The sequence below is a fragment of the Bos indicus genome, chromosome 12 (assembly GCF_029378745.1).
Source record: "Bos indicus isolate NIAB-ARS_2022 breed Sahiwal x Tharparkar chromosome 12, NIAB-ARS_B.indTharparkar_mat_pri_1.0, whole genome shotgun sequence".
NCBI lineage: Eukaryota > Metazoa > Chordata > Mammalia > Artiodactyla > Bovidae > Bos > Bos indicus.
In genome coordinates this window covers 20,938,697-20,963,854 of record NC_091771.1, presented here as the reverse complement: position 1 = coordinate 20,963,854, position 25,158 = coordinate 20,938,697, and the positions used below count along the sequence as shown (strand labels likewise).

Genomic DNA, 25,158 nt, shown 5'->3' with positions numbered 1-25,158 from the left:
GGCCCGACACTTTCCTCTGTCCATGGGATTCTTCAGGCAAGAGTACTGGAGCGGGTTGCCATGCCCTCCTCCAGGGGATCTTCCCGACTCAGGGATCGAATCCAGGTCACCTCTCACTACCTCTGCCATCATCACCCAGGTCAGTCATCATCACCTCTCCTACTGCGATCTGGCCCCCAGCTTCTGTCCTCACTTAGCCCCACCCAGAACCTAGTTATCACTTACACAACAGCCACTGATACTATTAAAACAAGTCAAATCTCGTCCCTCCTCTGCTCAAAGCTCTGCAATGGCTCCCATTTTACCACAGTTAAAAGTCAACATCTTCTCAATGGTCCACAATGCAATCTTTCACCCTTTGACAGTCCCCAGCCACATCTCTTAGCACTCTCCTTCCTGCCACACTGAAATTGAAAAGTGAAAGTGTTAGTTGCCCAGTCATGTCTGACTCTTTGCGACTGACTCGTAGCCTGCCAGGCTCCTCTGTCCATGGGATTCTCCAGGCAAGAGTACTGGAGTAGGTAGCCACTCCCTTCTCCAGGGGGTCTTCCCCATCCAGGGGTCAAACCGGGTCTCCTACATTGCAGGCAGATTCTTTACCATTTTTTACTGTCTGAGCCACCAGGAAAACCAACACTGACCACTGCCCTAGGGCCTTTGCACCAACTGTTCCCTCTGCCAAGAAGACTCACTTCCAGATGGCCCCATGGCTAACCTCCTCATCTTTCCAGTCTTGATTCAAATCCTGCCTTCTCAGTGAGGACCATCCTCACCATTCATTTATAAAAAAGTGGAAATATCAACTCCCTCCCTGCCCCTACATCTGCATTCCCAGTCCTTTTATTCTGCTCTGGTTTTTTTTTCCCCACAGTGCTTATCACTTTGCAACACTGTCTTTACTTACCTATTACAATCATAGTTCCTTTCTCCCCCAAAATAGTATCCCCTCCCTAGAATAGTGCCTAATACAATCAAGAACTCAACTAATATTTGTTGAACACCAGTGGAATTAAAACAAGCAGAATGGCAGATTCATTTTGATATTTGGCAAAACTAATACAATATTGTAAAGTTTAAAAATAAAATAAAATTTAAAAAAAAAAAAAAAAACAAGCAGAATGAAGGCGGCCTAAGGCCGTTGTTCAAGATTCAAGATCCCAGCACGTAAGATTCCTGCCACTCCCAGCAATGAATGGAACATGACAAGCAAATCAAGAGTCTTAAAAGTGGAAGAGTGATGGCTCACACCACAGTTCTTGGGAACAGAGAATAACAATCAGGCAAGGCCTGAAATACAGGGTTAGAGTATCTGTGATGAAATCTGAACTCCTGCTTTTAGCAAATTCATCCTATCAGAATCCAGCAGTAATCTGTCCACAGCTACCCCAAGAACGGCAGGTGCCTGGAGTAGTCTCTGATTAAATGAATCAATTTCACTTCTGTTGGTGTCTCCCAACCTGATCCTTGCTCTAATCCTTCGTCCCTAATTACGCTATCTCAAAATGGGGTTCAGCCACTTCAAAGACTGCTCTTGAAAGGAATATGAGGTGACAGTGAGAGCATAGTCTTCTAATTATTTCTGTTTATTCTACCCTTTATTTTAAAAGCATGGGGTGGGAGGTGAAAAAATTACTTCTCTACATTAAACAAGGGTCCATTCCTTTACGAAGAGTTGCCTATAAAACTGCCTGTTGTGGAAAGACAGAAATGATGACAAGATTGGGAGGACAGAAACCAGAGTATATCCTGAATTTCTAGAGGGGATGAGAAATAAGATAGCTTCCAAATGTCTGCAGGATGTGCATTCTGACCTGTGGCATGCTGGAGAGAGAAGTGGCTTCACTGACGAGACTAGATGAGTTCTGAAGATTAAAAGAGGCTTCACTGATGAGACTAGATGAGTTCTATAGGTTAAACCACAGGGACTTCCCTGGCAATGCAGTGGTTAAGACTGTGCTACTAATGCAGGGGGCACAGGTTTGATCCCTGGTCAGGGAACTAAGATCCCACGTGCCATGCAGCACAGTCAAAAGATAAAGCATAAAGTAAAATAACTTTTTAAAGAAAAGATTAAACCACGAACACCTATTGAGAGGTTACTGTGTAAAAAAAAAAATCTACAACCAAGGAAAGTAACAGGTGGTTACTGAAAAATGGGTGGAAAGACTTTTAAAAATATCCTGAACTCTTAGGCAGAATTCTAGGAGCTTGAATTAACTCACTGAATCTTCATGAAGACCCCCAGGATTAGATGCTATAATCATACCCATTTTACAGATGAGGAAAGTAAGGCCAGTGTGCTTTCGCCTTCCACTCATTCTCCCTGCTCCCCACCAACCCCATCCACCCCCGACCCTTCCATCTTTCTAGTATAGCTCTGACTTACACTATCCATTCACTTGGCTCGCCCAGGACTATCCTGGTGTATGCCTGTGGTCCTGGCCTAAAAAAACTACTAACCCTTTTCTTTTTTTCAATTGTAAGGAAAACATACAACATGCGGTGGGATGGGAGAGGGGAGGGAGGCTCAAGACAGAGGGGATCTATATACACAATTACAGATTCCAGTTGCTGCATACTGCAGAAACCAACACAACATCGTAAAGCAATTATCTTCCAATTAAAAAAATTTTTTTAATTTACCATCTTAACTATTTTTAAGTGTAGCCTTACTTTTAAAAGTGTTGCAGTTTAGAGACTTCCCTGGCAGTTCAGTGGCTAGGATTCTGAGCTTTAATGAGGGTGCAGGCTCAATCCCTGGTTGGGGAACTAAGACCCCACAAGCCGTGCTGTTGGCCGGAAGTGTTGCAATTTGGATCACTTTTCTCTACTTTAACTTCTCTGCTGTAACTGGTTACCTTGGTGCCTCTGTGAGCTTTGGAAGAATGGTATGTCCTGTGTTTTTATGCTCACAGCCCAGCACAGTACTAAGCATATTGTTCACAATGTTTAGTAAATGAACAAATGAATGAACGTTACCCTAAAATTCCTACTGGTTAATTTTCATGTTACTGACTTCCCCCAGGTTTAGAATTTAAAACTTGGAAGCTTTCCAGGTGGCACTAGTGGTAAAGAACCTACCCGCCAGGAGACATAAGAACTGTGGGTTCAATCCCCTGGGTTTGGAAGATCCCCTGGAGGAGGGAGAGGGGCATGGCAACCCACTCCAGTATTCTTGCCTGGAGAATCCCATGGACAGAAGAGCCTGAAGGGCTACAGTCAGATACGACTGAAGTGACTTAGCACATACGTAGGGCAGCTTAGCTGTTGCACAGCTGTCTCTGGAACCAACCAGTGGTCTATAGCTTTGGTCCCCAACCATTTTGGCACTAAGGACTGGTTTCAGTTCAGTTCAGTTAAGGAACTGGTTTAGTGGAAGACAATTTTCCCACAGACAGCGGGGTGGTGTGGTGGTTTCAGGATGAAACCAGCGTGTTACACTCCTTGTGAACTTTATTTCTATTCTTATTACATCAGTTCCACCTCAGGTCATCAGGCATTAGATCCTGGAGGCCAGGAACCCCTGAGCTACAGGATACTGTAAATGTGTGCTTGTTGGCCAGGAAAGAACAATCATTTACCCACCAGAGGGCTATCATGGGAGCAGTGGCTGCAAGACAGTGGGTGTGGGCTTATACAGATTTAGACAGATTCACAAGACTGAAATAAGGAGCAATAATTAAAATGCCAGGCTGGATGAAGCACAAGCTGGAATCAAGATTGCTATGAGAAATATCAATAACCTCAGATATGCAGATGACACCAACCTTATGGCAGAAAGTGAAGAGGAACTAAAGAGCCTCTTGATGAAAGTGAAAGAGGAGAGTGAAAAAGCTGGCTTAAAGTTCAACATTCAGGAAACTAAGATCATGGCATCTGGTCCCATCACTTCATGGGAAATAGATGGGGAAACAGTGGAAACAGTGTCAGACTTTATTTCTGGGGGCTCCAAAATCACTGCAGATGGTGACTGCAGCCATGAAACTAAAAGATGTCTGCTCCTTGGAAGAAAAGCTATGACCAACCTAGACAGCATATTAAAAAGCAGAGACATTCCTTTGCCGACTGTCAACTACAAACTGGCACTTACCAAGAGCACTGCCAACGACTGAACTACAAAGGCATTTGCCATCTGCCTCTACGGAGATTGAATCCCAAGCTTTTAGAGCTATTGACCTTCAACAACCCCTGAGGGAGTTCAGGGTGGAGTGAGGCACTCTGTGCCACAGGGAATCTGGTGGGACAGGTCTTTAGATAGTTGCATGCTTTTAGGAACAGATTTTGTGACCTCAATCCTCGCATTTCCTCATATCTCAGTTCAGTTCAGTAACTCAGTCATGTCCGACTCTTTGCGACCCCATGGACTGCAGCACACCAGGCCTCCCTGTCCATCACCACCTCCTGGAGTTCACTCAAAATCATGTCCATTGAGTTGGTGATGACATACAATCATCTCATCCTCTGTCATCCCCTTCTCCTCCCGCCTTCAATCTTTCCCAGCATCAGGGTCTTTCTTTTCAAATGAGTCAGATCTTCGCATCAGGTGGCCAAAGTATTGGAGTTTCAGCTTCAGCATCAGTCCTTCCAGTGAACACTCAGGACTGATTTCCTTTAGGATGGACTAGTGGGAGATATCTCCTTGCAGTCCAAGGGACTCTCAAGAGTCTTCTCCAACACCACAGTTCAAAAGCATCAATTCTTTGGCGCTTACCTTTCTTTATAGTCCAACTCCATACATGACTACTGGAAAAACCATAGCCTTGACTAGACGGATCTCTGTTGGCAAAGTAACGTCTCTGTTTTTTAATATGCTGTCTAGGCTGGTCATAACTTTCCTGCCAAGGAGTAAGCGTCTTTTAATTTCATGGCTCATGTCTAGAGAAGCGCTAAATCCCTTCATGGTGACATCAGATCCTCATGACTAACAAAAAAACCTTTCGTAAAATGAGTGCTTCATGGTATTAAACTCCCCCTTCACCAAAACCTTAATTATTGACTTTCCCCCGCTGCCGCTTTGGAGCAGTCTCTCAGAGCTATCTGAGATGCTGCCTCACAGGCTGCAGTCTTCATTTTGCCCCAAATAAAACTTAACTCGCAACTCTCAAGTTGTACGTCTTTTTAGTAAACACACCAAAGCTATGGTTTTTCCAGTAGTCACATATAGATGTATGTATTGGACCATAAAGAAAGATGATGTTTTTGAACTGTGGTGTTGGAGAAGACTCTTGGGAGTCTTCTTGCACTCTTGGGAGTGCAAGGAGATCAAACCAGTCAATCCTAAAGGAAATCAGTCCTGAATATGCATTGGAAGGACTTCTGCTGAAGCTGAAGCTCCAATACTTTGGTCACGTGATGTGAAGAACTGACTCACTGGAAGAGACCGTGATGCTGGGAAAGATTAACGGCAGGAGGAGAAGGGGACGACAGAAGATGAGATGGTTGGATGGCATCACCGACTCAATGGACATGAGTTTGAGCAACCTCCGGGAGCTGGTGAAGGACAGGGAAGCCTGGCGTGCTGCAGTCCATGGGGCCACAAAGAGTCGGACACGACTGAGTGACTGAGCGACTGAACTGAATTAAAACAAAGAAACTAACTAAAGAAGAAGGGACTGGGAACTCAGAGAGGAATGTTAAGTGCTCCACTTAAACATCCTTTTACAATTCAAATACCATCTTCAAGGAGGCAAATACTACAAAAGCCCCACACAGCTAGCATGTGGCCTCCTGGAGTGGGGAGAAAGCACGGCATAAATGTGTTTGGGGTTAATCCTACGGCTAGTGAAACAGGAAATAATAATGATGTACAATTTCAATGCAATTTTATAAACCTAAAATGCACTGTTTTATATGAAGCTAAATAACCCATCATTCTCGTTCTCTCTCGCCACCCGCCCCCCCGCTGCTGCCACACTCTTAGCTTTCCATATCTAATTAAATTGAGCAAAAAGATAAAATTAAGAAAAAAGGATCAAGGGAAGTCTGGGGTTTTTTTTGTTGTTGTTGACTTAAAAACAGAAAATTCTACTGTATTACTAACTGGGGCAGTTTCATCACCATCATATTAATGTTGAAGCTCTTTTTTTTTTCTTTTAACCCCTCCACCCAAGATTTTGAGTCACTGGTACCACGTAGTCACTCTAGAACTGATCTAATCTCTGTATTTTTTTCTAATAACAATTGCCCTGTGTGCCTGAGGGAACACAAAAGGACGGGCCTGACCACCATCACACCATGTACTTTAAAACTTTCACGCAGAGAGTTGAAGCAGCACCCACTTTATAATTTGCAACTCTGTTGAAGATATAAAGTCCACAGACCCTTCAATTCAAAGTAGTCTTAAATAAAACTGAGTCGCTCAATTGCATCCAACTCCGTGCGGATGACTATGGACTGTAGCCCGCCAGGCTCCTCTGTCCATGGGATTTCCCAGGCAAGAATATTGGACTGGGTAGAATTTCCTCCTCTGGAGAATCTCCCCGACCCAGGGATCGAACCCAGGCCTCCTGCTTTGTAGGCAGATTCCTAACCATCTGAGCCACCAGGGAAGTCTCAATAATAATAAGATCCCTTTAATTCTTATACACTTAATGAAGAGAGTATTTTCATGCTATTAATTACTTGTACTGAACATGACCACCTCCCCTCCCCAACCTATCAAAGGCAACTGTCTGGCTCAGTGAAGCTTCTGTTAGGGCAGAATTGGAGTGGGCGGGGAGGGGGGCAAGGTAAGGAGCATAGGATTTCGCAGTAGGAATTCCAGGCTTTATTCTGAGAAAAGGTCCTTTTGTAAATCCCTTTAACTTCAGTAAACATACTGAAGCCAATGGGACTTGCTCATCGAGTTTTACATGGAAAGCAAGTTCTGGGGGAGTTCCCTGGCGGTGCAGTAGCTCAGCTGGTAAAGAATCCGCCTCCAATACAGGAGACCTGGGTTTGACCCCTGGGTTGGGAAGATCCCCTGGAGAAGGGAAGAGCTACCCACTCCAGTATTCTGGCCTGGAGAATTCTGTTGACTATCCCGCAGGGTTGCAAAGAGTCAGATATGACCACACGACTTTCACTTTTAGAGCTGCTCGCTTTCACTGCCCAGGTTCGATCCCTGGTTGGGGAACTAAGCTCCCACAAGCCACATGACACAGTCAGGGGGCGGGGGGAGCAGGGAAGGAAGTTAGGATCTGACAGGATGAGGATAGGAGGGAGGCCTGGTACAGAGGGAAGTGGGAAAAAGGGGGAGCGGGAATCACAGAAGGAGGTGGGTAAGCATGTGCCAACCTCCCCGCCTTGGCAGGTGAGAGGGCGGGGGCTTCTCTCCACCTCCCGTTTAGGATTCTGGGGAAAGACTGCCCCGCAGGCCACCCCACCAAACCAGGGTCAGTCAGCAAAGTCAACTTTGCTAGAGCAAAGGCAAACAGAACAACGGCCAGCATTTAACTTTCACCTGACTTTTGTTTCCAGAAGACCCAGAAAATCCTGCCTGGGCGGATGTGGGATGGAAGTTAAGACGCGGGTTGGGGTGGACAGAAGGCCGCCGGAGCACCTGGGAAGGTGGTGTCAGCCTGCTAGGCTGTGAGCTGGACAAAGAACATGGCAGAGACCCAGCGGGGAAACATGCCTGCAAGAGCCAAAGTGCAGCGGAGCCCGCCAAGAGCCCCACCAGGCGTGACGGAGCATGACAAGCAAAACAGGAGTTCCACCAGCACGAGTTTTCAGCGGCCGACTCCAGGGAGGGACGCCACCCTCGGCCACCTCCAGCCCAGGCCATGGGCCAGGGCAGCTGCTCCAGGGCACAGCCAGAAAGGGTCCAGAGGTCACCAGGTGGGTCTACACATCCCCTCCACCCCCACCTCCACCTCACCAGATGCCATCTTGGAGAGAAATGCAGAGGGAGGGGAAATACAAGAATCAAAACACTTCACATGTCTCAAAGTGAGCCTTTACCTAAATGCTACTAAAATTGTTACATCACACTAACTGTAGTGGATTGAACCATGGTTAAACTCCTCCCCCATTTCTGGACCGGGAGGGGGCTTGTAAGGGCGATTCTTACAGACTATTAGAAACAAGGAACCATTCTCTCTGCCTGTGTGTATTGAAAGTCACCACTGTTTTTTCTCATCCTTATTCTGATTACCCACAATAGGATGTTGTTGTTGTTGTTCAGTCGCTCAGTCCTATCTGACTCTTTGTGACCCCATGGACTGCAGCACGCCAGGCTTCCCTGTCCTTTGCTATCTCCTGGAGCGTGCTCAAACTCATGTCCATTGAGTAGGTGATGCCATCCAACCATTTTATCCTCTCCCGTCCCCTTCTCCTCCTGCCTTAAGTCTTTCCCAGCATCAGGGTCTTTTCTAATGAGTCAGGTCTTTGCATAAGGTGGCCAAAGTATTGGAGCTTCAGCTTCAGCAGCAGTCCTTTCAATGAACACGCGGGACTGATTTCCTTTACGACTGACTGGTTTGATCTCCTTGCAGTCCAAGGGTCTCTCAAGAGTCTTCAACACCACAGTTCAAAAGCATCAGCTTCCTTTATGGTCCAACTCTCACATTCTATGGAAAAACCATAGAATGAATGGTTTTTGAAATTTTTGTTTAATGAATTTTTAAATAAAATTTTAAAATGGTTTGTTTAATGAAAACAGTCCCCAGTGCTATTTGAGGGAACTGAGCTCCTTATTTAATTTTGGAAGGGCCAGAAGGAGAATCTCTACTAAAGCAAACTCTCTGCTGGAGTTCTTTCTTTGCCTGCTTTTGGAAGAAGTGGGTCTTGTGAGGAAGGAAGGAACTGACAGGGTTGAGAGAGAGAATGAATGTCAGCAAGACAAAGCGCGGTAACGTTTGCTTTTGCGCGCTTGGAGCTCTGCTGCTCACCATCCCAGGTCATGTTTTGAGAGGCCAAAGGCATCACTTATTTTGTTTGCTTCTCTAGTCTGATGAAGGTGCAGACGTTCCAGCAGTCTAGATGACAGGAACGGGGCACAGCTCCTTCCTTTCCACCACGCCCTCTCCTAGGATCACAGTGGCCACGGGCTGGGAGGAGCCTTCCTTGTTTTGTGCTGGCAAACCTCCCACCTTCTAGAACTGGGATGTTCTGTGTTCAGGGAAATTCCAGCAACGTTCTGTGAGAATATGGGTTAATTAGTCACAGGCTGATGCGACATACTCACAGTGTGGGTTGGGCGTATGTCATGAATGACGGGGACAGACAGGCAGGTTCCTTTCATACAAGACAGTCAGGCGGTGTTATGCTCCATTTCCACATCCATCGACCATGTCAAGATCCATTAATGATTTGTAAATCATGAGGCTCTTCAAATTATGAAGCTCTTCAAAATTAGGGGCCAGGTGATTCCACTGACTACGTCCACTGGTTCCTTCATTCACCCATCCACTTACACAGGCACTGAAGTAACCTGTTGTTTTTAAAGTAATATTTATTTGGCTGCGCTGGGTCTGAGAGGCGGCACATGGGGTCTAGTTCCCTGACCAGGGATTGAACCCGGGGCCCCCTGTATTGGGAACGTTAAGTCCTAGCCCCTGAACCATCAGGGGAACCCCTCATTGAACTGACCTGACTGACGCACACTGTGGGACTACACGGTGATGCAACGAGATACAGTCCTTGCCCTCGGGAAGCCCGGAGGCCAGCAGCAGAGCACCGTACTGCTGAGTCTTAGTTTATTATCAGTGCCACTGGTACTAACTAGTCTTAGAAACAGGCCATCTGTTGGCCTAGAGCACACTGCTAATGAGCCCAGCGTAATAAGACACTGCTGGCACACAGTCCACGTGCTCAAAAAGAATGTTAATTATCTTTCATATCCTCTCTTTACTGATACTGTCAAGGAAGCGCTGCCAAAACCGTAGCACTAAGCCCAAGTGGCCTGAGGACAAGACAAAATTCTGTTGAGTTCATGAAGTGCTTGTCACTTGAATTTAAGAGGCACCACAAACTCTTACATCAGCTGAGGTATGACTGCTCTCTTCACAGGTGTTGGAGTGCTACAGTCAGTGCAAAGACTGCTGACTAATGGCAGGAGACACTATCATTAAACAGAAACACATGGGCAGCTTCAGCCTTTATCATCCAATTTCCTTAACACAAAGAGCAAAGCACGTTTTCTATTTAACAACTAGAGAATTGAGAAAAATAAAACCAAGCAATCAAGCAAGTTAGCATGGAAAATGGAAGGCCTAGAAAGCTGGCCTACATCTCAAACATATCAGGCTCTGAACACATTTCTTGAGATTTCTTGAGATTCAATCCACCATTCGATGAAAACAGCAGGAGGGATTTTCTGCCTCCTCTCAGATTCTAGGAGAAACGTTTGTCTTATCTTACTCCATCCTGAGAAATTTAAGGACCTGAAAAGTCTGCTTATTTATGAGAAAACAGGATGCACTATGGGGAAAGGAAGGAAGAGTAGAAAGAAGAGGAACTCCATTTAGCTTCCTGGCTAAATGATGGACATCACAATAGTAAAGAACTCTAAGGGGGACTTCCCTGGTCGTCGAGTAGTTAAGACTACACGCTTCCACTGCAGGGGGCGGTTCGATCCCTGGTTGGGGAACTAAGATCCTGCATGCCGTGGGACATGGCCAAAAAACAAAAATTGATGCCAAAAAAAAAAAAATCCATGGTAAACAAAAAATTTTAAAAAATGAAAACATAAAAAGAACTCTGCCCTTGGACTTCAAGAGTATAGGGGGTTGTGGAAAAAGATGTCCTTTCTGTTAATGTAATGTACCTTCCCACTCAGCCGATAGCGTAGCTAAAGAGTTCCTGTTATAAAATGCATCCCTGATACTATAAATAGGAATTTATTGTTATATAAATTAAAACCTAACTAAATTAGAGTTTTTTAAAAATACACCAAAAGCCTCATAGAAATTTCCTTTATAACAAACACTTTCTTCATAGAGTTAGCATGAGCAAAAGGAGGAGGATTTTCAAAATATTTATGAAAAATCATCACAAAATCTTAAAGGTACCTATCCACACACTGTTGGTGGGAACATAAACTGGTACACCACCATGTAAAACAGTACGGAGGTTCCTCAAAAAACCAGAAATAACTGCCATCTAATCCAGCAATCCCACTCCTGGGTGTACTACTGCTACTGCTAAGTCACTTCAGTCGTGTCCGACTCTGTGCGACCCCATAGACGGCAGCCCACCAGGCTCCCCCGTCCCTGGGATTCTCCAGGCAAGAACACTGGAGTGGGTTGCCATTTCCTTCTCCAATGCAGGAAAGTGAAAAGTGAAAGTGAAGTCGCTGAGTCGTGTCCGACTCTTAGCAACCCCATGGGATGCAGCCTACCAGGCTCCTCCGTCCATGGGATTTTCCAGGCAAGAGTACTGGAGTGGGGTGCCACTGCCTTCTCCGGAATAAAATAGAAACCATTAATTAAAAAAGATGCATCATGTATCCTCAATGTTCATAGCAGTATTATTTACAATTACCAACATATGGAAGCAACCTAAGTGTCTATCAACAGATGAATGGGTCATGATGGTACACATACACAATGGGGTACTACTCAGTCCTTAAAAAGAATGAACTTTTGCCATTTGCAGCAATGGGGGGACACCTGGAGGTGAATGCTTAGTGAATTAAGTAGACATAGAAAGACAAATACTGTATGTTACTACTCATGTGTGAAATGTGAAAAATAAAATAAAAAATAGAAACAGACTCATAGAGAACAAACTAGTGGTTGTGGGGAGGTGCCTGTGGGCAAGAGAGTCAGGAACAAAGAGGTACCAACTACTCTGTATAAAAGAAATAATCTACAAGGATATATTGTACAGCAGAGTGAATAGTGTCAGTATTTTATAACATTAAATGGTATATAATTGATAAAAATTTTGAATCATGTTGTACACCTGATTTATACAATATTGAATAATACATTATTCAATACAACACTGAAAATCAACTACATACAATATATTATATACAAAATTAACTAATAAGATATTGAAAATCAACTATACCTCAATTTTTTAAAAAAAAGTACCTGTTCCCAAACAAATCTTTTTATCTTTAGCAAATTTAGTGGAATGTGAAGTCAACAAATGCCTGTTATTCAATATATATGCAAGTCATTTCTTACACATTTCTTAAGATATCCATCTAGATTAACGTAAATCACTTTATCCATTAAAACAAAAACATAAGTACGTGCCAGACACTGTTATAGAAGCTCATCTTATAGTTCCCCTATGAAGCGCTGTAAGAGTCATCCGGGTGTTCCCAAAGCCCCCAATGCTCCTCCTCCCAAGCACGTGGTAGGATGCTCTTCCCAGCCTCTTTAAATTTAGGCATGACCATGAGACTTGCTTTGACTGATGAGATGTTAAGTGGAAGTGAGGTGGCTCACTTCTGGGAAGAGGTTTATAAAAGCCAGTGCAGGATCTGCCAAGTCCCCGCCTCGATTCGGTGAGTGGCACTGTCCAAGTTAGTGGATGGAGGCTTTGTTAGCCAACCCAACTCTGTTTGCAGAGCCCACAGTGAAACATGAAGTGAAAGTCACTCAGTCCTGTCCGACTCTTTGCGACCCCGTGGACTACATACAGTCCATGGGATTCTCCAGGCCAATACTGGAGTGGGTAGCCTTTCCCTTCTCCAGGGGATCTTCCCAACCTAGGGATCAACAGCTCTCAATAGCCATGAACCATGAGTGAGAAATAAATCTTTGTGGCATAGGCCTCTGAGATTTGGAGGTTGTTTGTCACTGCAATATAATCTAGCCTATTCTGTCCTATACAAGGTAATTGAAAGATACATACTATGTCTTTTCCGATATTGTATCATTCGGGTTGTTCACTAATCCAGGCCGTTTTCTCCCTACCACATCGTTTGCCCCCTTCTGCTCCCCCATAACTTCCAGAAGACAAGCCATAAAAATCACTATTAGCATTTTAGCATTTTTATAGAATTTAAAATGCTTACATTCCTTTTTTTTTTTAATCCTGCTTTAAAAAGTCTCTACTGGTTTTCAAAAAACGTTAATTCATCCTTGCAAAATATGTACACACACACAAAAGTAATTCACTCTTGCAAAAAAATTCAAATAATATCTACACATAGAAAGTCTACATATAAAAAGTGAAAAATCGTCAGACCTCTTACTCCAATTCTTTTGTATACATATATAGATTTATTTTAAAGGGAGAGGTATCACAAAAATAGTATACATGTTAAATACTTTATTACTTATATAGTAATAGTGGTTACTATTACTACTTAATAGTCCACAGACAACTTTTCAGTTAAATAATTACATTGTATGGCCATCACATAATTTATTTAAACATGTCCCTACTGATGAACATCTTGGCTTGTTCCACATTTATATTTCATTGCAATGCCACAATTAACATCTTTGTAAAATCATGTCATTATCTCAAGAAGGGGTCCTGCTAAGTCAGCGGGTACGTACATTTCACATTTTGACAGATAACACCAAACTGCTCTCTGAAACAATGGTATCAATCTAACACTACTGCCAATAGTACATAAAAGTGCTTTTTCTCCCCAGAATCTGGGTGAAACTGGTTATTATCAGTTTTTTTAAGTATTTGCCAAGCTGGGGATCAAAGACATAGTGATTCAGTATTTCTTTTCATTTGCATTGCTTTTTTTCCCAACTTTTTCAGACTATTTGCTTCAGAGAAATGGCTGCTTTTCCATATTTTTTCATTTTCTAATAAGGTGAATTTTTATTATTTACTTGTAGAAGCTTTTATCTATTATGAATATTAAGACCTTTTCATCTATACTGCAAATATTTTCTCTAAGCCTCCATTTATGGATGCTTCAACACATTGATTTAAGTTAATATAATTAAACTTGTAAAAATTCCCCATTATAGTATCTGGGTTTCAAGATATAGTCCTTTACATTAATTCCAAGCTTAATAGGTTAAACACAAGAACATTGCCACAAAGAATAAATTAATAAATGAATCCTCTATAAATCCACCTTGAACTTACTTTATCCTTTTAAATAAATGTGCATATGACCTTTCTGAGTGCTGATGCTTAAATAACATAAACCCACCCATAAGCAACTAGCACAGCATCTAGTATGCAGTAGGCTTTCAATTAATGTTCATTTATTTTATTTTTCCTGAGTCTCATTAGTTTAGGGGCAAAATAATCCTCTTAAAATAATCTGAATTATCTTGAGAGGATTCCAATTGTGTTCAGAATTCCAACTGTGTTCAGCATGCCAACCTGCCCCACCAAAAAACTGCATTTCCCAGCCTCGTGTACAGCTGGGGGCGACAGTATGATACAGTTCTGGTTAATGAGATGCAAGCAGAAGTCACTGAACTGAGTTTCCAGGAAGCTCTTTGAAAGAGAACAGGCACAGCTGGTACATGCCTTTTTGCCATCTGCCCTCCTCCTCCTTCTTGCCTGGAAGGCAGACGCAATGCTGGCTGGAGAGCAGCCATCTTGAGACTTCGAAGTGACAAGATGACTAAAGATGGCTGAATGGAAAGTCAGAGGCCTGGGTCTTTGATGGCTTTGACCAATCCTGAAATGCCCACTTCTGGACTTCTCACATTAATAACAAGAGGAAAATAACCCCTTTATTTGTTTGAGACTATTAATGAGTCACATTTTCTGTTATTTGCAGCAGGTTTTCTGTTAATACCCAAACTACATGTCATGGTGAAGCCAAATATCTTCATATGGATCTTAAAATACTCTCCATTTTCATGGCTCCAGATAGTCTCCTGAAGAACAGCTATGCTGGTTTGAAGGGAAGTTCTCCACTCACATGTTTACTTAATTTTAAAAGGAGAAATCAAATCATTAAGCACTTCAAACAGAAGTCCAAGAGGACCCTTAAGGAGAAGCTGATAATCACCAACATATGGTGTCACCCTGTGCTAATCCTGGTGTTCAGTTACCCTTATCAGGACATCACACAGCTCATTCTAGTTGTGAAATAAAGTTTTAAGGACAAAAAGCTTTCCAATGGTGGGGGGGATCATACATTGAAGATATTCTTAATAATTATACAAAACTGAATTTTAATTTTTGTCATTAGTAATTCTCAAGAATTTGGGTTCACTTGTAGTTTTAAGTGAAATCAAGAATTAAGAAAATATTCTGGAAGGTGCCCAGTGAAAATCCCACCACTCTCCAAGATCAGATTCTTCAACGTACTATATTTTACTAGATTAGGAAGGCAAAGAACAAGCTGAGGGAACTCAGCCACTCTGCTAAAGAACTGGTCCTATTTTTAGTCTGCTCACTTCAGCTGGCCAGCCCTCCAGCCCCAAGGAAGGAGCCAAAGGGCCAAGAGAAGAGCAGGTTCCGCCCCACACAGAGGTCCTTAGCAACATGGCCGTCGCTTCCGCCTGAGAAAGAAGGGGAGGAGGCAGACACACACCACAGTCTCCAGGAGGCAGGGGACTCAGTCACCGCTTCCACCAGGAAAACCTTTCTTTTCTTTTTGTAAGATAATTTTATTTTTCACTGTCTTTTTTCAAATATTTTTTTTTACAGTATCTCCTTATCAGTTATCTGTTTAAAATACAGCACTGTGTACATGTCCATCCCAAACTCCCAGTCTATCCTTCCCACAACTAGTCACCACTAATAACTGTAAGTTCATTCAAGAATCCTTTTCTTTTCAAAAACACCCAATCTTCCTCCATCAAAGTGTCTTTCACATGACATTAAATATGCTTTAACTGAATTCTTCAACTATGAATAAGCTCCTTTCCTCAGATTAGACACTGCCCAGTTTGGCTCTGCAATATACCTCAGGCCACTGATCAGGTTAATATACCTCAGGCCACTGATCAGGTTAATATACCTCAGGCCACGGATCACTCTCTCTACCCTCTCTACCCGTAAGGGGAAGAGAAGATGAGGGAAGAGCGGGATTGGACACAAAAGAAAGTCCAAGGACAGTCTGTAAATGGTAGCGCAAAGAACATCATGAATACGGTCAGCCATACCTTTCCACGTTAACAAATGTCAATACTGCTTCCAAAGCCAGCCAGCCAGCCCCTACTCCCATTCAGTCCAATAGGCTGGTCAATGATTATTTTAATTCCTTTACAGATGAACCGTATCACTTCTCAGAATTTAACACAATTTTTTAAATACCTATCTACAAACTCAGGCAGAGTATAAAAAAACATTTTGAAATGTATATATGCAAAACAGTAAAAAAAAATTTTTTTTTTACTTCAATTGTAAAAGTTGTTAATTTATAAATAAAGTTTCAATTATGTCAGCCAAGGTAAGAAGGCAGATTACAATATCCATGAGAATTTCAAAGCAGTATTTGTCACAAGTAATCAACCACAAAATAACTAGGAACTATCTAAAATGCATTTCAAACAAAAATACCTAAATTTGGTAATCCAGTTCCCTCCCAACCGGGAGGCAGGGCTGTTGACAGAGAAGCTGCACATGGAACAGGAAGAGCCCTGGATGAGGAACCAGAGCACACGTTTCAATTCTCCCGGCTTCAACAGAGAAGTCAGCCGTCTAACGATGATCATTCTATTTAAAGATCTGTGAGTCTCAGTTTCCTTGCCTGTAAAAGGGCAATAAGGATACCAATATCAGGATGTTCTCAATAAGGGAAATTTATTCTCAGGTAATAAGAAGTCAAGTAGCAGGCCTGCTCCAGGGTTGGTTCATTTGGTAGCTGGTTCTCTCCATCTTTCTCTTCCATCATATTCAGCATCCAGCGTATTTTCAGGCTACCTCTGCTTGTAGTCTCGAAACTGCTAAAACAGCTCCAAGTGGTCACATCCAGTCCAGACAAGTAGCAGAAAAACTGATCATTTCTTCCCTGTGTGTGTGTGGAGCGAGGCAGGTGGGGAAGGGAGGGGCCTTCTGCCAGCAGACCTTCCCTCTCACATCACTGGCCAGAAATGGGTCACATGCCTCTTTCTAAACCAATCCCTGGCAAAGGCAAGGAACTTCTCATAACAGGCTTAAACTGATCAAAATTTAGTTCGGAGTCACAGTGGGGTAGGGGTGAGCACCTGCGCAAAACTGGGGTTCCATCAGCAAGAAAAAATGAAGTAGACAACTAGGCAGATAATCAAATGTCAGGAATCCCGTACTTCACAAGTACTGTAGTAAGGATCAAGTGATAAAGCATGAAAAAACTGTACAGTATAATATGCTTTTTAAAGAATTATTCATTCAAGGAGAATGTTGTGTATTGAGGAAGCAGAGTTCCCCAAAATCTCAGATGAAATATATTCACTCAAAATACAGGGTATTCTTTTTTTAAAAAGTCACCACACAGCAAACAATGACCACAGGGCTTCCCAGGTGACTCAGTAGTAAAGAACCTGCCTGCAAATGCAGGAAACAAGAGTTCCATCCCTGGATCAGTAAAATCCCCTTGAGAAGGAAATGGCAACCCCCTCTAGTATTCTTGCCTGGGAAATCCCATGGACAGAGGAGCCTGGCGGGCTACAGTTCATAGAGGGGCAAAAGAGTCCAACACAACTTAGCAACTAAACAACAACAAATAATGACCACCATTCAAATAATAAAATGTGAGGTCTTGAACTACTATGAATATATATACATATTCCAAATACCTGCAGATTGTCAATACGAAGCATCAGCAGTAGGTTTTACAGCCTATATATATATATACTTCTATAGTTAGTATTTTCTGAGCTCCTGCTGTGTACCAGGTACTACTCTAAGCACTAGGGATAACACAGCAAACAAAGCAAAATTCCTACCTTGTCCATACTTAACTACATAACCATTTCTTAACACAAGCATTCTTCATCATGAACATATGAAATTATCACACCATGAGTAATTGTAAATCAATTATAATGGCTTTAGCTTTTGTTGACTTCTCTTACTTTCCATACCACTCAAAACTAAAATCATGAATGTAGGGGGGGAAATTGACAGGCTCTCACCATCAAACCAGATTCCTCTTTGCTGCTCTTCTCCACTCATGAGTTCTGGATGAAGGCCAAAAAGCAGAACCACGTTTCAGCCATCATTTCTAAAAGTGATACTTGCAAAGGGTAGAGCTAAAATGGCATTGATACACGTACAATAAAAACAATCAAATACACACGCAACACAGACAACTGAAGAATCCGAAGAACAAACCTACAAAAAGATATTTTCCATGATTGTTGTCCATTAAAAGCAGATTTGACATTATATATTTTTCTGGGAATCTTACAAGGATAGTTGGCCTTCCATATCTGTGGGTTCCACCCCCATGGGTTTCAACCAACCTTGGACTAGAAAAAAATTCCCCAAAAGTTCCAAAAAGCAAAACTGGAATTCGCCCATCACCAACAACTATTCACAGAGCATTTACATTGTATTAGGTATTGTAAGTAATCGGGATGATATGAACAGGTGCATGTGCGTGGGTTACATGCAAATTCTATGCCATTTTTAAATATACATATTTATTTGGCCATGCCAGGTCTTACATGCAACATGTGGGGTCTTTAGTTGCAGCTTGTGGGATGTAGTTCCCTGACCAGGGATCAAACCCGGGCCCGGTGCATTGGAAGCGTGCAGTCTTAGCCACTGGACAGTCCCTCTGTGCCATTTATACAAGGGATTGAGCATCCGCAGATTTTTGTATCCTCAAGGGTCCTCGAATCAATCCTTCTCGAATGCTGAGGGATAACTGTTAAGTTGTACACTTACACCAATCCTTGCTGCTAGTGCTGCTGCACTAAGTCGCTTCAGTCATGTCTGACTCTTTACAACCCTATGGACTGTAGCCCGCCAGACTCCTCTGATCATGGGATTCTCTAGGCAAGAATACAGGAGTGGGTTGCTATGCCCTCCTCCAGGGGATCTTCCCGACTAGCACCACCTGGGAAGCCCCACCAACCCTTACCAATCCTAATGTTCTTTTTTGGCACCTCACTCCGGTACTCTTGCCTGCAAAATCCCACGACCAGGACGAAGGAGCCTGGTCGGCTGCAGTCCATGGGGTCGCGAAGAGTTGGACACAACTGAGCAATTTCACTTTCACTTTTCACCTTCATGCATTGGAGAAGGAAATGGCAACCCACTCCAGTGTTCTTGCCTGGAGAATCCCAGGGACGGGGGAGCCTGGTGGGCTGCCATCTATGGGGTCGCACAGAGTCGGACACGACTGAAGCGACTTAACAGCAACAGCAGCATAGTTAATTTACAATGTTGTGTTAGTTTCAAGTATAGAGCAAAGTGACTCAGTTATACATATATGTATATATTCTTTTCTAGATCACAATCCTAATTTTCTGAGAGCCAGATGGCCAAATTCGTTAAGAGTTCTACTTAAGGTAAATGGCAGTAATAAAAGTCAGAATACTGTTTCCCTCTGGGGGCTGTAAATCAAGAAAGGGCATACAAGGTCCTTCTAGAGGCCAGGAATGTTCAATTTCTCTATATATATATCTTTTTTTTTTATTATTGAAGGATAACTGCTTTACAGAATTTTGTTGTTTTCTGTCAAACCTCAACATGAATCAGCCATAGGTATACATACATCCTCTCCCTTTTGAACCTCCCTCCCATCTCCCGCCCCATCCCATCATTCCAGGTTGATACAGAGCCCCTGTTTGAGTTTCCTGAGCCATACAGCAATTTCCCATTGGCTATCTATTTTACATATGGTAATGTAAGTTTCCATGTTTCTCTTTCCATACATCTCACCCTCTCCTCCCCTCTCCCCATGTCTGTAAGTCTATTCTCTATGTGTGTTTCTCCATCGCTGACCTGTAAATAAATTCTTCAGTACCATTTTTCTAGATTCTGTATATATGTGTTAGAATACGATATTTATCTTTCTCTTTCTGACTCACTTCACTCTGTATAATAGGTTCTAGGTTCATCCACCTCATTAGAACTGACTCAAATGCATTCCTTTCCATGGTTGAGTAATATTCCATTGTGTATATGTACCACAATTTCTTTATCCATTCATCTGTCGATGGACATCTAGGTTGCTTCCATGTTCTAGCTGTTGTAAATAGTGCTGCAATGAACAATGGGACACGTGTCTTTTCCAATTTGGATCAGAAATGTTCAATTTCTTGACAAGGGTATTTCCTTTCCAATAGTACATTTTAACTATACATTTATGTATTAGGTGCTTTTCACAACTTAAAAAAAAAGTTAAAATAACACATATGCGAAAAGTTTAATGGGAAGATATACATTTCCCCTAGAGAAGGACAAGGCCACCCACTCCAGTATTCCTACCTGGGAAATCCCACAGACAGAAGAGCCTGGTGGGCTACAGTCCATGGGGCTGCAAGAGTCAGACACGACTTAGTGACTAAAGCATCACCACCATCACACGTTTCCCCACCCTTACTGTAGCATGCACTTGCACCAACACACACACAGTGACGTTCATTCAGGTAGTAATTTAATTGCTTGCAATTATATTTTTAGATAACAGCCAATGAGATTTATTGAAGATCCTTCATTGCAGCATTGTTTGTAACAGAAGAAAGAAAAGCATAAGTCTTCTGTAATAGGGGAATGATAAACTACAGTACTGAATGAGGCAGATCACCTTATTCTGATACAAAAATATGTCCAAGACTATAATTAGATAAGCAAGCTGCAGAGTAAGAAATAAGCATGTCTGATATGATCTTATTTGTATCAAAAGGAAAGAATGAATATGGCTACTCCTGAAGTCGTGTAAATGCATAAGAAACTATTAACAGTAGGAATACCTGATGAAGAAAATCGGGGATTTTATTTTCTACCCTTTCATTTTATTTGAATTTCTAGCTAATAACCAAGTATTCCTTTAAAAGTAAAAAATTAAATAGACATGTGCATTTGCTGCTGTAACAAATCACTACGACAAACTTAGTGGTTTAAATCAATTCAAAGGGGAACTTCCCTGGTGGTCCAGCAACTAAGACTCCAAACTCCCAGTGCAGTGAGCCTGGGTTCGATCCCTGGTCAGGGAATTAGAGCATGGCACAACTGAAAAATCCCACACGCCACAACAAAGATCAGAGATCCTGAGTGCTGGCGACTAAGACCCGGCACAGCCAAACAATTAATTTAAAATAAATATTTTTAAATAAAATAAAAAATACATCTTTGGGGGGCCCCTGTTCAGCCCAGCACACCAAATATACACCAAACTGTCCTTGATGGATGCCTCTAGGATTTGAGATGTGGGGAAAAGGGAATGAGGAAGCACTTTAACTCTTATGTGTGTGCTTAGCCGCCTAGTCGTGTCCGACTGTTTGCGACCCCATATACTGTCGTCCACCAGACTCCCCTGTCCATGGCATTTCCCAGGCAAGAATACTGGAGCTGGGTGACATTTCCTACTCCAGGGGATCTTCCAGACCCAAGGATCGAACCCACATCTCTTGCATCTCCTGCACTGGCAGGTGGATTCTTTTTCATTAGCACTACCTGGGAAGCCCCTTTAATTAATTAATTAATTTTCTTTTTAAATTTTTAGTTACAACTTGCAGGATCTTTCATTGCGGTGCACAGACTCTTCACGGCAGCAAACACACTTCCCTCTAGCTGAGGTGTGGGGGCGCAGTAATTGTGGCACTCAGGCTTAGCTGCTCTGCAGCATGTGGAATCTTAGTTCCCCAACCAGGGATCGAACCCATGTGCCCTGCACTGGAAGGCAGATTCCTTATCAATGGGCCACCAGGGAAGTTCCTCTATATTATTTTAAATTCTGACATTCAGTATGAATTGTTTCTATCAAAAACTGAATACATATACCCTATTTAAACAAGTCTATCATCAATCATAGATACATTATTTATGACTGAGAAAGATAAAACACTATGATTTCACTGCAATATCATGGCAGATGGCTGGCAAAAAATACACTCAGAAACCCCTCCCATCTCAGTGTCTGTGGCCACAGTCTGTGGTGTGACTGCCCTTCACATCAACAGGCAGTCTACTACCCCATTCCCTGACCTTGGGCCTGACTGTGCAACTTGCTTTGGCCAGTGAGACATTAGCAAACGTGGCTCAAACAGAAGCTGAAAAAGTACCTGCAGGTTGGAGCTCCCCTTCTCTCTAGCTGCTGCCTTTCTGTCATGTAAACAAGTCCAGGCAGGTCTACCAACCACCCCAGCCAACTCACTGAACCTTATGCAAACAATTAATGTTGTTTGAAACCACTAATCCTGACGTTTAAAGGAAAAAAACGTGGATCTTCAAGTCAATGAAATATGGTATTTCAGTAACTATTAACACATTTCAGTATAACATCAGTATATTAGTACGTGTCTGAAGGGTATGTCTAGGAAGAAAATATACATATTTTAGGGAGCAGGGTTCCTGTATCACATTTTGACTGCTACAGGTCACTTTTACTTACTTTCTAGGTTTTAGTTACATTTCACATAGTTGAAGTCACTGAATTACATGAACACCGGCACTGCGGGGCTTCTGCTTTCTGCCACAGACTATTAGAGCAAGATAAATTATCTTGTCCATTCAGTGGGAAAGAAACTAACAACCACTAGAATTAAACGGTGAAAAATGACTACTTTGTATGCAGGTAGGTACTTTGAATTATAAATTAAGAATGACAATGCTGGCAAACAGCTCAATTTTGTCAGCTGAAGTATATACTAATTTTATCCAAAAATTGAAAATACAGTGGCATACTGTGAGTTATATTTATTTGCAATTTTTTTTAACCAAAATGATTCCAAATACAAAAGGGGCTCCATGTCCTCTTAACTACAATACCACATTTATAGGCCTGTTGTGACCGTCTCGCTCATACTCCGCTGACATAAACAAGATATATTTCGTTAACAGAAGGTCAAATGACAGTTTGCTAGTGACAGGTGCATCTCCTGCTCTGTTACTTTAGAATCCAGTTTCTGGGTCGTGATAATAACTAACATTTACCAAGTGCTTGTTTCCCAAACAATCCGTTATAATAATACCTGACCCGGGTGTATAACTGAAGATAAATAAGTAACAGAAGTAACAACTTTACCCCTAGGGAATTTCTTCTCCACTTTGACAAAGAGTTACATAAATTCTTGGATTATTAATTTGATGCAGAGTTAGTTATTGAGTGCTTGTAATGTGCCGGACACTATGCTTCAGACTATGCCAAACACCAAATCTCCTAAGTTTTTGAACTGGAGATATCAATTGAATTAATGTATTTTCTTTTTCCAATATTTATTTTTACTTATTTATTTTGGCTGTGTCGGGTCTTAACTGCGGCACTCAGGATCTTTGATGTTTGTCGTGGCATGCAAACTCTTAGTTGCAGCATGCAGGATCTTAGTTCCCTGACCAGGGATCAAACCCATGCCCCTGTATTGAGAGTGCAGAGTCGAAGCCCTTGTTGTTGCTTAATCGCTAAGTCATGTCTGACTTTTTGCGACCCCATGGACTGTAGCCCACCAGGCTCCTCTGTCCATGGGATTTCCCAGGCAAGAAAACTGGAATGGATTGCCATTTCCTTCTCCAGGGGATCTTTCTGATCCAGGGATTGAATCTGCCTCTCCTGCATCACAGGCGAATGCTTTACCCCTGAACCACCAGGGAAACCCCTGAATTAATGCATTTTCTAACATCTAAAAATCCTATCATGCACCAGAACCTTTACATACAACTCTTTCTGTACTTTAATAATTACGAGCGCCCTAACACATTTTTTATTTATTCATTAATATTTTTGGCTGTGCTGGGTGTTCGTTGCTGCCACCAGACTTTCTCCAGTTATGGCAAGCAGGGGCTACTTTTCAGTTGCGGTGCGCAGGCTTCTCATTGCGGTTTTTCTTGTTTCGGAGCAAGGGCTCTAGGGCGCACTGGCTTCAGCAGTTGTGGCTCCTGGGTTCTAGAGCACAGGCTCAATGGTTGTGGCACACAGGCTTGGTTGCTCCATGGCATGTGGAATATTCTTGGATCAGGGATCGAACCTGCATCTCCTGCATTGGCAGGTGGATTCCTCACCACTGAGCCACCAGGGAAGCCCCACACCAACACATTTTAAAAATGATTTTAACCTCGATGAGATGAGTCATACAGCTAGTAAGTGGAGGAGCTGGGATTCAATTCAGGCCGATCTATCTGGCTTTCTTTACCATCCAACATTGCCTTCTCTTGTCTCTGCCTGTGCTTTTGATTTATAGTTTGAAGAGAATTGCCTCAATTTATGCTAGAACTAAAGACAAGAACAAACTCAGAGTAACAAGAGGGAAAAAAAAGTCATCTTGGAAGCTGGAGGAAGGAGAGGAGGAATAAATTAGGGGGCTGGGACTAACAAACACACAGCACTATATATAAAATAAATAATCAACAAATATAGCACACAGAACTCTACTCAATACTCTGTAATAACCTATATGGGAAAAGAATCTGAAAAAGAATAGATGCATGTATATGCATAACAAGTCATTTTGCTATATACCTAAACTAACACAAGATTGGAAATCTACTATCAGTTCAGTCCAGTTCAGTTGCTCAGTCGTGTCCGACTCTGCGACCCCATGAATCCCAGCACGCCAGGCCTCCCTGTCCATCGCCAACTCCCGGAATTCACTCAGACTCACGTCCATCAAGTCAGTGATGCCATCCAACCATCTCATCATCTGTCATCCCCTTCTCCTCCTGTCCCCAATCCCTCCCAGTATCAGAGTCTTTTCCAATGAGTTAACTCTTCGCATGAGGTGGCCAAAGTACTGGAGTTTCAGCTTTAGCATCATTCCTTCCAAAGAAATCCCAGGGCTCATCTCCTTCAGAATGGACTGGTTGGATCTCCTTGAAGTTCAAGGGACTCTCAAGAGTCTTCTCCAACACCACAGTTCAAAAGCATCAATTCTTTGGCACTCAGCCTTCTTCACAGTCCAACTCTCACATCCATACATGACCACAGGAAAAACCATAGCCTTGACTAGCCGGACCTTTGTTGGCAAAGTAATGTCTCTGCTTTTGAATATGCTATCTAGGTTGGTCATAACTTTCCTTCCAAAGAGTAAGCGTCTTTTAATTTCATGGCTGCAGTCACCATCTGCAGTGATTTTGGAGCCCAAAAATATAAAGTCTACTATATCCCAATATAAAATAAATTTTAAAAAATATATTGGTAGAAACCACACTACAGCTGTTTATGTGAGAGAGCACCCAAAGGTTGGACAATTA

At 42.5% G+C, this 25,158-nt stretch overlaps 1 protein-coding gene across 3 annotated transcripts in view; it reads right to left on the bottom strand.

The window, feature by feature from the left end:
- The window catches only part of WDFY2 (WD repeat and FYVE domain containing 2), a 192,238-nt gene that overhangs the window by 146,306 nt on the left and 20,774 nt on the right, over positions 1-25,158 (bottom strand). For 2 of the 3 annotated variants that reach the window (XR_011569723.1, XM_070800130.1), the window contains exon 2: positions 16,381-16,570. The exons of the other annotated variant lie outside the window; for it this stretch is intronic. Coding sequence is in view for 1 of the 2 variants with exons in the window: in XM_070800130.1 (XP_070656231.1) it covers positions 16,381-16,535 (155 nt within the window). In the remaining variant the exon portion in view is untranslated. The remainder of the gene's footprint in view (positions 1-16,380; positions 16,571-25,158) is intronic. 3 annotated transcript variants of the gene reach the window in all.